Consider the following 14,680-nt stretch of genomic DNA (forward strand, 5'->3'; position numbering starts at 1 on the left):
CCGGAAAGTTGTCTGAATTTCCTCTCCCCGCCCCCCCCCCCCCAGCATCTTCAGAACAGGGCGGTCCTGGGGACTTCCCTCCTCCTCCCCGCGGGGGGGAGCAGCTTGGAATACCCCCCAACACTGAACAGACGAGCTCGAGGTGGGCCCACAGGGCCGCAAATGGCCCCCACGGGGACCGATTGGGGGGTTCACCCCCCGAGGGCAAGGAACGCGGGGTGCAGAGCGCGGAGACGGAGGCCCGGACGGGGCGGACGAGGGGCGGTGGATGGGGGGGAGCGGGGCGCGGAGCAGCCCCTCGGGGCCGCCACACACACTCACCCCCCCACGCCCCCAGCCCCCACTCCTCCTCCCCCGCCCACCTCCTCCCCATTCTTGGAATTGTGTGGAAAAATTCTCAGCCAAACCTCCCACCTCTCCTCTCCTACTCCCCCCCTTAAAGAACCCCCTTTCCTCCGGCGGCCCCCGCGCTCTTTGTGAATGAGGGCGGCGAGCGCGGCCCGGCCCTTCCCCCGCCCAGGAGCCACGCCAGACCGCCGCACTCAGAGGACTGTTTGTTAATAGTCCAATTAGATAATTGCCATCTTTCACTCTTTCTGCTCCGCATTTCCCATAAAGGAATGAATGGGGAGAGCAGCGTGGAGAGGGCTTCTGGCCCGGCAAGGTGACGAGAAGGGCTGGAGCATGCTCCTTGCACAAGGCCAGGCGCTTGAATTGAATCATTGTAGCCTAATCAATGCTCTTATTGGATTACTGGCTGTGGCTTTTCTCAAAGATATTGTAGCAGAGACAATGAAATAGCTAGGAGAAAACTTTTTTTTTTTTTTTTGGAAGCAGATCTCACAGTTGAGATTTTCTCTGGTTGCTTTGGGCTCTCTCTCTCTCTCTCTCTCTCTCTCTCTCTCTCTCTCTCTCTCTCTCTCTCTCTCTCTCTCTCCCTCTCTCCCTCCTCTCCACCCCCCCTCCTTTCACTCTTTCCCTCTCTCCTGCTGTACTCTGAGTACAAAGCTGCCCTTTGAATGGGCTTCTAGAGGTGCAGGCACGAAAGAAACCCAACTGGAACTCAATGGGGAGAGGTGGCCGTTTAAAGATGGCTGTCAGCTTCAGCTTCGTCGAGGTGTGCTGAGGAGTTGTCGCTTGGGGGAGAAGCTAGGCGTTTTCTTTTTGCTTTTTTTTTTTTGAAGTGTGGGGTGGGGGTGGGAGAGACTTTGGGGGGAAACTTTTTCTCCCTCCTTCTACCCACCTAGAGACAACCGCTTTCTTCTGCTGCGGGGTGTGCGAGGGGTCTTTCCCCCTTCCCCCCCTCCAGGCCCCCCTCTTTCAGCTCTCTCTGGCGAGGGTAGAGAAAGCCTCTGTAGCCAGTACGTGAGCAGGAGGGTCAAAGGCACAGGGAAAGTTAATAATGCCTGCTAATGGTACTAACAATTCAGGATGAATCTTGTCAAAAGTTTTTCTGGAAGTGTAGGTCTTTGATTGTTGTGTTTCCTGAAAGCAAGACCAATCATTTCCGTTTATTCACCGGCTAAACCCCTACTTGATTGGGGACAAGGACAGAAACCATCCATTACGATCTGATATATTATCCAAACAATTTAGTGTATTCATGAGGTAACCGAAACGTGGGGGCCGCGAAATTACCCGTAATCAATTGCCACGGCGAGTGTGTGCGTCCCCCGAGTGTCGGACAACTCCGCGCCGCCGTCGCAGTGGCGGGCGGGCGGGCGGGCGGGCGGGCGCCGCTGCCGTTCGGAGTTGCGCTGTTCGCTACCTGATCGCCGGGCTGGGGACACTGGACGTGCTCCGAGGACACCGGCGCTGACGAGGCGGCCTCCGCCGGGATCCGAGACCAGCCCCACCGCCGCTCCGCGGGTCCGGGACCAGCCCCGCCGCCGCTGACCCGCTGCTGGCCGCGGCCACCCCGCTCTGCCTTGCGCCTCTCGCCCGATCGAGCTCCAGGGCTGCGTTGGAGGGGTTTTGTTCCCCTTCGCCTCTTTCTTCCTTTTTTCCCCTCCTTCTTCTCCTTTCTCCTTTGTCCCTTTTCCCCCCCTTTCTTTTTGGTGTGTGTGTTGTTTTGCCTATGTTCGGGAAACCAGACAAAATGGACGTCCGGTGCCACTCGGACACCGAGGCCGCCCGGGTGTCCAAGAACGCGCACAAGGAGAGCCGGGAGCTGAAGGGCGCGGACGCGAGCCTCCCGGCCGCCTTCCTCAAGGAGCCGCAGGGCGCCTTTCCGGCGTCTGGCGCTGCTGAAGATTGTAACAAAAGTAAATCCAATTCGGCCGCCGACCCGGATTACTGCCGCCGGATCCTAGTCCGAGGTAGGGATGGGCAGGGCTGCGGGACGCGTCCTTGGGGAGGGGAGAACTCCGGGGTCTGAGCCGCGCGCGGACCCCGGCCCACGGGGAGGGGTGCTGGCTGGTACTTCGGAGAAAGTTACTGCCCCCCCCCCCATCCCGGGTCCCAGCGATCGCTGGGGAACTTGAGGCTCGAGCTCACCCGTGCGTGCTCTCCAGAGAGACCACGACCATCCAGCCCTGGCGGCGAGGGGCCCCTCGGCTACGGGGGAAATCGAGGGATTGCCGATGGAGCTGGCCGCCGAGCTGCAGCCTCCAACCTAGGAAAGGAAAGGGGATCTCCGGGGAGGTATCGGAACGTCCTAGCCCGGGAAGACCTGCGGGGAGCCAGCCAGCGGGCCCTGCGCCCTGGTGGACTAGAGCACCCAAGGGAGCACGGGGCGCGGGAGAGCAGCAGCCCATCACCCGCTACGGCCCCGGTCAGTGGGCGCGCAGGGCCAAGGGCCCTAGCGCTGCACGCCAGGCCAGGCCGCTGCGGCTCAACGCGGCCGAGCCGGGTTGTGGAGCGGCCTGACTTGGCTTGGCTCAACCCGCCTTACTAGGGGCGCCGCGCGCGCTCGGCCCCGGCAGAGGCGGCGGGGAGACCTGGCGCTGGCCGGAGCCGCCCTCACCAGCAGACAGCCGGGCCCCGCCGTCCGGAATTCCGTCCCTCCTCTTAGCGCTCCACCCGGACGAACTCGGGTCGGAGACTCAGGGGTGGGTGCGGGAATCGAGGGAGCGCAGGGTGCTCAACAGCCTGGAAGCAGCAGGGCGAGCGCTGGGCAGCAAGGGCACGCTCAGCCTCCAAGGGACCAAGGTCTCCCAGCCGAGTCTCCCCAGGCCTGAAGAAACTGACATTTTTGGGGGGTAAGGGGGGGGGTCCATCTATCTTCCCTCACCAAAGGGTCTGCAAAGACAAAGTCTCCTGTAGTCGATGGTGTAAAGTTAGGCCCGTTTGCCTCTTCCCAACACACCCAGTTGTTTTTGCTTCGCCACTGTCCACCCTCTTCCCTGGCTGCTTGAGACTGTGTACCCAAATCCAGCTGGGGCAAAGGACACGAAGGGAGATGGGAGGGTTCCAGTGGTTGACATTTATTTCCCTTTCCCCAGATGCCAAGGGGTCCATCCGAGAGATCATCCTGCCTAAGGGTTTGGACCTGGACCGGCCCAAGAGGACGCGCACGTCCTTCACGGCGGAGCAGCTGTACCGGCTGGAGATGGAGTTCCAGCGCTGCCAATACGTGGTGGGCCGGGAGCGGACCGAGCTCGCCCGGCAGCTCAACCTCTCCGAGACCCAGGTACCAGGCAGCCCGGCTGCTCACAGTTCCGCACCATCCTCTTTCTCCACCCGGCTTGTGCTCTCTCTCTCTCTCTGTCTCTGTCTCTGTCTCTCTCTCTCTCAATGCCAAGCCTGGCTTCGAACCCAGCCTCCCAGGGGAAGTAGAGGATGGGGGGGGGGGGATGTGAGTCAGGGCATAATAAAGGTCCTGGCCCGGGAGAGCCCCCCAAGTCTGATCTTTCTGGAATTACTTTCCAGGCCCGAGAATTTTTGGATAGTTTCTTCTCTACAAAGCAACGATTTTGGGTGGGGGGGACACCCCGATTTGGCCAGATTCCTAGTACCATTCCCCCTTTGAGGCTCTCAGTTTGCCAGGCAGCCAGGCCCACTCTGTAGGAAGTGGGATCCGGAAGGTATACAACTCACAGACAACCTTGCCTGTGAATATCTGGCTGGCATCTTGCCTTGAGTTCCTTCAAGTCTGGGGTTCTAAGAGGCCCCATTCTCTAGGCCAATGGTGTAAGGTTTGGGAGTAGAAGATCTGGAAAATTGAGACCCAGAACTACCAATTGTGCTTTCCGTTAAATCCATATGATGCTCCTTGAGCTGTGAAGCTGAGTATATGAGACCCGGGCCAGGAGTTACCATAGAGCTAGGAGTTTGACTCTGTGGAAGTCCTTTGGGGGCTAGCCAGGACACACCAGCTTGGGCTAGGTAAGACAGTCTTCCTACTGAGGACCAGTCTGTCTGCCAGTGCTAAGCACCAAGCAGGTGTGTGTGTTGGGCGTGGGAGGCATTTTAGGCCTGAAAACTAGGCTGCTGTGCGGAAGACCAAAGACAGAATAGACAGGAGGTTCTTTTTCAGTCTGAATTGGCATAGTAGAAATTCCTATTCTGTTAGCAACCTCTTAGTGCTCCAGAATCTAGATAGGATGTTTTTGCCACATAGCTACCATGCTAGGTTACCCTTAGGCTAGAAGAGGCACAGAGGTTGGGGGGGGGGGGAGGAAGGGAAAGAGGCTGTTTAAGTGTGGTGTTTCGTCTAGTCCTGTCCCCTGTCTTCCTCCCATGATTCCAAAATTTATGATGGAAAGCAGCAGACGCGGTAAATTAAAAGTACCACTCAAAGCCCCCTACCCAGTTGCTGGAGAGCTTTCTCCAACGCTTGGCCTGTAAAGTCCATCCTGCATTAGTTAGTCTGGCTACAGCCACCTTCCCTGCTTGCTGCCTGTTGCGTGTGTGTGTGTGTGTGTGTGTGTGTGTGTGTGTGTGTGTGTGTGTGTTCTTAACCTAATCCAGCAGCCTTCACCAGGGGCAGCACTTCTGGGGCTAAGTTTGAGCCCAACGAGCAATGAGCCTGGACCCAAGAAAGCTAAAAAAACAAAACAAAACAAAAACAAAACCAACACCTGCTGCCCGGCTTCGGGCCCACCCTGCTCCAGGCCTAGCACCCCTCCATGGGAACTTGGGGCTCAGGGATGGCGCTGATTCACCAGTCTGCGGGTCGGGCCCCGTGAGATCCTTCTGGTCCGCCCTCGCGTTAGCGCGGCGTTGAGTTTTTATTGTTTTGGTAACCGGTGCCGGCCCGGCCGGCCGCGGTCACCCGGAAGAGCAGCCGAGCGGAGCGGGGTCCCCTGGTGGCGGCGCTAGCTTCCTCCGGGCCCGGCGGGTCCGAGGCCCGCCCTGGGCGGCGGGGTGGGGCCCGAGGCGGGGGCGCCCCCCGGAGCCCGCGGTCGCTGACGCCCGTCTCTCCCGCCCCTCTCTGCCACCCTCCTCGCGCCCCCGGCGAGCAGGTGAAGGTCTGGTTCCAGAATCGCCGCACCAAGCAGAAGAAGGACCAGGGCAAGGACTCGGAGCTGCGCTCGGTGGTGTCGGAGACGGCGGCCACGTGCAGCGTCCTGCGGCTGCTGGAGCAGGGTCGCCTGCTGTCGCCGCCCGGGCTGCCCGCGCTGCTGCCGCCCTGCGCCACGGGCGCCCTGGGTTCGGCGCTGCGCGGGCCCAGCCTCCCCGCCCTGGGCGCGGGCGCCGCCGCGGGCTCGGCTGCCGCGGCCGCCGCCGCCACCGCGCCGGGCCCCGCGGGCGCCGCGTCCCAGCATCCGCCCGCCGTGGGCGGTGCTCCGGGCCCCGGGCCCGCCGGGCCGGGGGGACTGCACGCGGGAGCGGCGCCCGCGGCCCACGGCCTCTTCAGCCTGCCGGTGCCCTCCCTGCTCGGCTCCGTCGCCAGCCGCCTGTCCTCCGCCCCGTTGACAATGGCCGGTTCGCTAGCGGGAAATTTGCAAGAACTCTCAGCCCGGTACCTGAGCTCCTCGGCCTTCGAGCCTTACTCCCGGACCAACAATAAAGAAGGGGCCGAGAAAAAAGCGCTGGACTGATTTTAAGTGTTTCCCTGTATTTATATTTATAGTATCTATTGTGGTGATATTTATGGACTCGCGCGCGGTAGGCGCGCTGGGATTGTGCGGTGGCCTCCCGCTTCCTGCCAGGCCCCCGACAGCCGCGCCCTTCCCCGAGGCGCGGCTCCCGATCTCCTTTTACTTGAGCTCTTCTCCTCTCTCTGCCTGGCCTTCGTATCCCCCGCCTTCTCCCCAACTTCCTTCTCGATCCTGGAGCAATCCAAAGAATTGGGGGGGGGGGATGCCGGAATTAGCCAACCTGACGTCCCAAGCTATGCCCAGCCCTGGAAGAGAAAACGACCGGCTGTAAACCCGCAGCACGGGACCCCGCGCTCCCTCGGGCCTACGCGGTCGCAGTGGATCCGTCCTAGGAATATTTGAAGGAGGAAAGCTACGCGCAGCACCCCTTTACCTCCGCCTCCCCCCACCTGAAAAGGCTTGTAGGTTTCTTTAGATCAAGAAGACCTTTCTGCCTCTTGCCAGAATAACCCAGGGGCTTTTCTGAGAGCCCGGGGGCCCCTCTTTGAGGACCCCTGGGAACTTCCAACTTCCCTGGCCGGACAACCCCTGCCCCTGTGTCCGCCCCTAGAGGGTAAAACACCAATTCCCCACCCCCACCCTCCAGGAAATGCTCAACCAGAACACCAGAGCAGGGCAAAGGTGGTGATAACGATGATCTAATCAGCAATAAAGAGTATTAATTACTGTAGGAAACCTGAACTTTTTTTTTTTTTAATATTCGTGATAGTGGAGTTTGGAAGGTGTAAGAAAGGTTAGAGAACGCATCCCTGGCCAACGCGAAGTTAAAGTTCTAAATGTTGTGACTTCAGGCAGCAATTTAAAGAGGGAAAAGGAAAAGGAAAAGCCAAGGTCGTTAGTGAGAGAATCTTCAGCATCTTTTCTCCAAGGCTGTTTGGGAGGTAGTCTTTGCTTCCAGCTCCTCCCAGAGAGAAGCAAGGTGGCTGGTGACTGTCCCCAGACATAGCATGTGTGCTTTGCTCCCCAAGTCTCTCAGAAGCACAGCTCAGGGGCAAGATTGCTGGATTTGACCCGAATCAACCCGCATCGCCTCCTCTTCTCAAACGCGCAGGTTCCCAAACGCGTTCAAGCTTGCAGGAAACGCCTGGAGTTGGTTCTAAGGGGAGGGAGGACTTCAGTCAGAACGTCCTCGCTACCTGCCTGGCTGGTAGGTAGGGAAGAGAGCTCCTCCACGCCCCATTTTCAGGCTTGCAGTGGTTTCGAATGAGAACTTGATGCCGCCCAGCAACCGCAGTCCCCCCGCAGCCGCGGCCACCCGCATTTTAACCAAAACCTTAGACCCAGACGGTGAGGGGCCGCAGTGTCTAGAATGTATCTGTCCATCCGAAGCGAGCGCAAAACATTTTTAAAATAGTAACTTTATTGTAAATTATTTACGTCGGAAGCTTTTATTTTTCCTTTCTTCCCCCCTCCCCCTTTTTTTAGGCAAATAGTGAAGAAAATAACGATTCACACGCGGGTAGGCGTCACTGAATCCTGGCTACTAACTTTGTTCTGAATGTTTTGGATATCTGGATGTTTTGTATTTATGTGGTGAGAGTGAAATATATATATCTATGAAGATAATTGAGATGTATTTTTGTCTTATATTTAAAGGATTTTAAAAAATACTCCAAAAAAAAAAAAAAAGAAGAAGAAAAAGAAGAACCAGCAAATGGTATCGGCCTGGGAACTCCTGGGTGCAGGGGGCGGTGAACGGACCCTTTGGTCTGGTTCTGTGAGCTCCTTGGGATAAGGTTTGAGTGCACTATGTTCCTGGAGAGGCAGGGACACCTGGCTCTGAGGATCTGGTCCATTTCTTTGGGTATGTCAGTCTGTTTGTCCTCATGGTATCCATCCTCCTCACCCCTCTCTCCTTCCCCTTCCACTTGCCACTACACGTTTCTTGCTTAATTTAGAAATCATCTCTGAATAGGAACACAGTCAGTTTCTAGAGTTCCCCAGCAACATCATCTCAATTGGGATTTTGTGCAATCAAGGAACCCCGAAACAAGCAAGATTTTCTTCTGACTTAGGGCAAGTTTCTTCGCAAAGAGAAACTTGGAGGGAGCCAAAGAAAGACGTTTTATTTCCTAGAGGTGGGGGGTGACCTCGCCTTGCTCCTGGTCTCCGGACCTGCGAAGTAGTGGTGTGGTTTGGGATGGAGAGTCTCAAGATAAGATTGTGGGGATGCTGGGACTGTGGGGGGGGGGGGACACCAGCGCCCAGTGCCATTGCTTCCAGGTTGTGTGGCCTGGGCCATAGCAAGGGTGGTGGCCACAGCCATTGGGTCCTTCCTGTGGAAGCTGCACATCTAAATTTGTGGAGACCGCACAGCGCCCATACAAGCCGGGCTCCTCAAAATCCCCCACTCCTTTGTTGCGTGTGTTTGTACCCCCAATCTAAAGGAAACAGTGGCACAGTGTGGGCAGTGAAGTATTTAAAGTGAGTTGGGGTCCCCGGGGTCCCCTGAGTTCTCAGTTTGGCTAGGAGCAGAACAGCTGCCCACACACTTTGGCTTTTCTAAGTCACTGCGGATTCGTCAGTTTTGCGGGGTTTGATTTTTTTCCCTTCTTCTTCCAAGCTCTCTTCCCTTCCTGTCCTCCTCCCCTCTAATCTCTCCCTTACTTTCTCCTCCTCCCTCTGTCTGTTGCGTGCACCTTGCTCACACACACACACACACACTTAGATCTTGAGATTTTTTCCTCCTCGTGTCCCTGTTGTCTCAGGGACCAGGCTGTGGGTGACTCTGGGTCCAGTTTCAAGACTGGTGGCAGCAACCCTCCAGGAAGGGAGAAGTGGGGGGCGGGAGGACCGGGGAGGGGAGGAAGTTGGCATAATTTTACATAACAAAAAGAAACACAAAAATCCCAGCTTTGGGGTTCCTAAGAAGCCCAGCCTCTACTCCCAGGACATCCTGAAAGGAGGTCGCCTAGCAAATTCTCCCTTCCAGCCTTCCCCACGCTCCGCCCTGGCTTTCTACTTCCACCTGTCTCCTTTTAGCTCTCACCTCCTTTTCCTGGCATTGGGCAGGACTGCTGAGCTCTAAGCCTGCCACTCAGGGCACTGCCTAAAGAGCCCCTTCTGCCCAGAAAAAAAAAGAATCACTGTTTTAATTAAAAAAAAACATTTGTAGACAATTCCTTTAATTTTGGTGCTTGGGGTTGTTTACTCTCTTCTCCCAAGGGCTTCCAGCAAGCTCCCTTGGTTTCTGGAAACCTCTGGTGAGGCCTCGGGACTCCCAACTGGAGACTCACTGGATAGGGAGGGAGGAGGCGGTGGCTCCGGGGGCCGATGGCAGGCTGTGCCCCGGGGAAGGTGGGCGAGCTCCCGGGAGTCTCGGGAACAGCTGCAGGGTGGGTGGGCTAAGAAGAATCACAGATGCAGGGCTGCACAAAGCAACATCCAAGTTGTTTGAGAGCAGAAAAGAAAAGGAAAGAAAACCTTTCACCAAAGCCCTGTGGGTTTGTTTGGTGGTCAGGTTGGAGAAGGATGTGGGAAGCTGCTGAACTGGGCCATATGCGCACCTCCACCAGGGCTTAACCCTGAGCCACAGTGTATACTCCTAATGAGTAGCCTTTAAGCGACTCTTTTTGGTTTACAAATAGCATCTCACACATGCCATTCTTTGATTCATAATGGTAGCTTTGGGAGGTCCAGCCCCGTTTTTTAAAGATCTGCATACAGGATTGGAGCAAATGACTTGCTCAAAACCACATGGCTTGTCAGAACCACAAGATTATAAGCTCTCCCTAGGGCCAGGCCCTCCCCTTCCATTCCTTTCCCCCTTTTTTTCCTGTGTGCCCCTTTCCTTCCCTCTCTCCCTGATTTCTTCCTTCTTTCTCTTCGTAGTCAATTGGTGTCTGGCTCAAGCTACCTGAACTCACTAACTCATTTACATTCATAGTTGTCAACTTCCTTTTTTTTTTGTCGGTGTGGGACTTGAACTCTGGGCCTGGGTGCTGTCCCTCAGCTCTTCAGCTCAAGGCGAGCAAGCTACCACTTGAGCCACAGCGCCACTCCTGGTTTTCTAGTGGTTTATTGGAGATAAGAATCTCACAGCCTTTCCTGCCCGGGCTGGCTATGAACCATGATCCTCAGATCTCAACCTCCTGAGTAGCTAGGATTATAGGCATGAGTCACCAGTGCCCGGCTTCAACGTCCATTTTCAGTGCTCATTTGATTGTTTTACTTATTTTATTGCAGTGTAGAGGATTGAACTCAGGGCCTTCCCCACGTTAGGCCAGGGTTGTGCCATGTTCTACAATCCCAGCCCCTGCTAGCCCTCTTTCTACTATGACAACTACTGAGGCATCCTTGGTGAGGGGTTCTGACTTTGTTATTTCCATTTTCTTTCTTTCTTTTTTTTTTTTTTTTGGTCGGCCGTGGGGCTTGAACTCTGGACTGGGCGCTGTCCCTCGGCTCCTCAGCTCAAGGCGAGCGCTCTACCACTTGAGCTTCAGCGCCACGTCCGTTATTTCCATTTTCTTACCATCTAGTTGCCAGTATCACAACTCTTTCTTCCATGTCCTCTACAATAATATCTCTATTTACTTATTTTTTGTCGGTCATGGGGCCTGAAATCTGGGCCTGGGCGCTGTCACTTAGCTCAAGGCTAGCACTCTACTACTAGAGCCACAGCACCACTTCTGGCTTTTTCTGCTTATGTGGTGCTGAGGAATCGAACCCAGGGCCTCATATGCAAGGCAAGCACTCTACCATTGAACCACCTTCCCATCCCCAATATCTTTTATTTTTATGTATGTATGTATGTATGTATGTATGTATTTTTTGGTGCAGGTACTGAGATTGAACTCAGGGTCTTGAACTCAGGGCCTCATGGTCTGGCTTGGCCTTTTCTGCTCAAGGCTAGTGTTTGAGCCATGCCTTCACTTCTGGCTTTTTGCTGGTCCATTGGACATAAGAATCTCACAGACTTTTTTTGTCTGAATTGTCTTTAAACCACAATCCTCAGGTCTTAGCTTCCTAAGCAGCTAGAATTACAGCGTGAATGACCAGCACTGGCTCTGCTACTATGGCATCTCTATGTCCTGTGCAGGCTTTGTTCTTGTACTTCCTTAACCTTTTTTAAAATGGAGTTATGATATACACATGATAAACATATGTAGTGATAAAGCACAAGAAGCTTGAGTATACAAGTTGATGAATTTTATACATACACACACACACACAGACGCACTTGAATTGTTACAATGAAAGCCTTTTGTGAATCCCTCCCTCCCTCCTCTCTCTCTCTCTCTCTCTCTCTCTCTCTCTCTCTCTCTCTCTCTCTCTGTCATAGTGGGGCCTGAACTCTGAATTTGGGCGCTGTCCCTCAGCTCTTCAGCTCTAGGCTAGTGCTCTACCACTTGAGCCACAGCGCCACTTTCAGCCTTTTCTGCTTATGTGGTACTGAGGAATTGAACCCAGGGCCTCATGCATGCAAGACAAGCACTCTACCACCGAACCACCTTCACAGCCCTTTTCCTTCTCTCTTAAGCCATTTGATTGCAAACTCCTTCCCTGGCTAGCATCTTACTGGTGGTATTGGTCCACAGAAAACCTTTCCAGAAGTCTTTCTAAGGTTCCCCGATGGATTTAGAAGTGATATATCTCTGCCACCCACTGGCATCTTCTGTTTAAGTGACTTCATTAAGCAGCTCATCAGAACTTCAGTATTTATTAGGTCAAGTTTCTTCAAGGTTCTTCAAGATGCAGCCCGAAGACCATTTGCCTCAGAACCACGTGGGAACTGGTTAAAGTATATCTTCCTTAGTCTTAGATCTACTGGAAGACCCAGAACCTTTGGGGTTGGAGTTTCAGAAAGAACATTTTAAACAACTTTCCAAGGTGATTCTTTTCATCACTAACATTTGAGAGTCACTGCTTTAAATGGCAAACACTGTAAGCAGGGCAGTGCCTGGCATCAGGCCCAGGGCCTGGCCTCTGGGAGGAATACAATGAATGTTTGTTAAACAAAATTAATCTACTTTTTCTGACACAGTTTAGAGTTTCCTGGACCACAGTATACTACTGTAATTTAATACTACTTTTACACCTGGAAATCTTCACATTTCAGTCTTTTCACTTGAACTTGCATTCATTTTGATGGAGCAGGAAGGGAAAGAGGGAGTGACTTTGGTGGTTTTGCAGATTTCAGTGAAAGCCTTTTATAAACTCCCATAGGCCACCTTGTTGGGCCTGCTGCTGCTCTTTTTCAGGTTGGGTACTTGGGGAGGGTGGGAAGCGAACCCAGGTTTGCCAAAAGGCACTCAGATGCATACCCCTCCTGTCAGAGGGACTTGAGAGCTATGGAAGGAGCAAGGTCTCGAGCACCTGAAAACCTGGCATGGAGCACACGTGGAAACTGAAAATTACTTGGTAGTCTCTGATTAATCATTGATCAAAAGCATTTTTTTTCCAATCTCAAAGCATGTTTTGATTTTATTTTATGGATTAATTGCTTTTGTGTTGCTACTGGGACTTGAACTCAGGGCCTGGGCACTGTTCCTTAGCTTTTCTACTCAAGGATGGCACTCTATCATGTCAGCCACACTTCCACTTTCAGCTTTTTGCTAGTTTTAATTGAAGTTAAGAGTCTCGTGGACTCTCCTGCCCACACTGGCTTTGAACTGAATTGTCAGATCTCAGCTTCCTGGGTCTTTAGGATTATAAGCATAAGCCACTGATATCTGGTGTCAAACTCCATTTACTTAGTGGGGTTGAGTGACAATCAAACCTAGGGCCTCAATCATGCCAGGTAAGCACTGTACTACTGAGCTACATCCCAGCCCTTCCTTCTACCCTGAAAACAAAGTGTTGTGCCTTACCTGATAGTGTTGTATCCATCTTTAGGAATCACTCACATAATATATGTATGATATATACTTTTTGTTTGCTTTGTGCTGGTATCAAGGCTTGAACTCAGGGGCTTGCACTCTTGCTCAGCTTTCTTACTCACTGCTGGTAGTCTATAGCTTGATCCATGCCTCTAGGCTGACATTTTACTGGTTAATTGGAGATGGAGCTCAAAGACCTCTGCCCCAGGTAGCTCCATCCTCTAGGTCTCAGCCTTCTGAAAAGCTAAGATTATAGGCATGAGCCACTAGCTCCTGACTTGTACCATATATTCTTGAAGTTTTTTTTAATGTAAAACTTCATATGAAAATTTATATAAAAAGTTTGTAAAAACAGCAGCAATACTCACACATGTACACAACACACACACACACACACACACACACACACAATCCTCAAGTCTCCTAAAACTGAATAATGTGATTTGGTCCACAGAGGAAAAGCAATTCATCTCCATGGTTAATAGTTGTGAGCTATGGAAGTTAGAATTATTTGGGTTCAAATCTTAGATCTAGCACTTAATAGTATTCAGATACCTGTTCGAAGCCTGATTCCCTTCATGTGAAATGAAAACAATAATGATTCCTACCTCAAAAATAGTCATGAATGGGCTGGGAAGGTGGCTCAGTGGTAGAGCGCTTGCCTTGCATGCCTGAGGCCCTGGGTTCGACTCCTCAGCACCACATAAGCAAAAAGAAAAAAAAAAGCCGGAATAAGAAATGGCTATGTTAGTGACAACACACAGACTTCAGCCACAGCTCTGAGCTATCAGTTTTGGGGTACTGTCTCACTTGAAGAGAGCTAGTTTGCTCAAGCCATGTCCCCTTTCCCAGCGTGGCTTTTAAGGGCTGATAGATATGTCCATACAGCTGATCCTTGAGTCTCAGCATAAGCAGGGTCAGCCTATCTTCCAAACTCCCTGATGGATTGACTGAGATTTCTGTGGAGGAGCCACTGAGTTTGACTTCTCCTTCTGCCCAGTACTGCTTTCATTTCTCTCCCACAGTTGTCAAACTAGATGAACTCACTGGCAATTCTCCTTGCTCATCTCCTAAGCCATCTGGAATGAAATGGTATGGGAAAGAGTGTGCTAAGTGGTAGATATGGAGGGAAATCCCTGAGGACCTAGAGCCTTGGATGACTGAGAGCAAAGAGTGGGAGAAGAGGCAGGACTTGCAGGACCAATGCATCACACTTAGATTTTGCCATCAAGGTAATACTGAAGAGTCACTGAAAAGTTCTCCCATGGATATCATGAAATCATTGTAGTTCTTAGTGCAAGATGTCTGACATTTCAGGGCTAAGTCCAGGGAAAGCGATCTAGGAACAGCAGCACAAGGGTTTGGAGATAAAGACCTATTAATAATGAGTCTACTACCACAGGGACAAGACAGGGTGATGGTGGTGGTGGTGGTGGACCAGTGGGCTTTAGGCAGCAGAGAGGAAAAAGATTGTGGATTCAAGGCACTTTGCTGAGGCAAAGTCAGCTTATATTAGTGTCAGATTGGAGGTGACTGGTGATGGCACCGATTTCCAGATGAGGTCCAAGGAGAACTTTGAAACCATCTCCCTGGTATCAAAAAGGAAATGAGACGTGGAGCCTGAATGGTTTGGTGGGGTGCCCAATGCAGGGTTGGTTTGAGTCCAGAGAGGTGGTTGTGAGCTCCAGCAGAGGCACAGAATGTAAGGCAGGAGGACCCACAGATATCTCCGCCTTGCCTGGCTTCCATTCTCCCCACTTGCAGCTTAATTCCAGTCCCCGGCGTCTGTCTGCTCGCCACCTTTCTCCCCTGTGCACC

The 14,680-nt window shown here is 53.1% G+C and overlaps 1 protein-coding gene across 1 annotated transcript; it reads left to right on the top strand.

Moving 5' to 3' along the window:
• Positions 1 to 2,077: 2,077 nt before the first annotated feature.
• On the top strand, positions 2,078 to 5,984 carry Vax1 (ventral anterior homeobox 1). Its single transcript, XM_042689665.1, has 3 exons — positions 2,078 to 2,318; positions 3,444 to 3,631; positions 5,406 to 5,984. The coding sequence occupies exons 1-3, from the start codon at positions 2,078 to 2,080 to the stop codon at positions 5,982 to 5,984; spliced, it is 1,008 nt and encodes a 335-aa protein (XP_042545599.1).
• The last annotated feature ends 8,696 nt before the right edge of the window (positions 5,985 to 14,680 follow it).

This window comes from Dipodomys spectabilis, unplaced genomic scaffold (assembly GCF_019054845.1).
Source record: "Dipodomys spectabilis isolate Male_0828 unplaced genomic scaffold, ASM1905484v1 ptg000125l, whole genome shotgun sequence".
In the NCBI taxonomy this organism is placed as follows: domain Eukaryota; kingdom Metazoa; phylum Chordata; class Mammalia; order Rodentia; family Heteromyidae; genus Dipodomys; species Dipodomys spectabilis.

What these genes read in the sequence shown, in the direction of transcription:
- Vax1 (XM_042689665.1), top strand. Translation starts at nt 2,078, where the DNA reads ATGTTCGGGAAACCAGACAAAATGGACGTCCGGTGCCACTCGGACACC. An exon ending in CCGCCGGATCCTAGTCCGAG is followed by an intron (nt 2,319 to 3,443) that starts GTAGGGATGGGC and finishes CCCTTTCCCCAG; the next exon opens with ATGCCAAGGGGTCCATCCGA. An exon ending in TCAACCTCTCCGAGACCCAG is followed by an intron (nt 3,632 to 5,405) that starts GTACCAGGCAGC and finishes CCCGGCGAGCAG; the next exon opens with GTGAAGGTCTGGTTCCAGAA.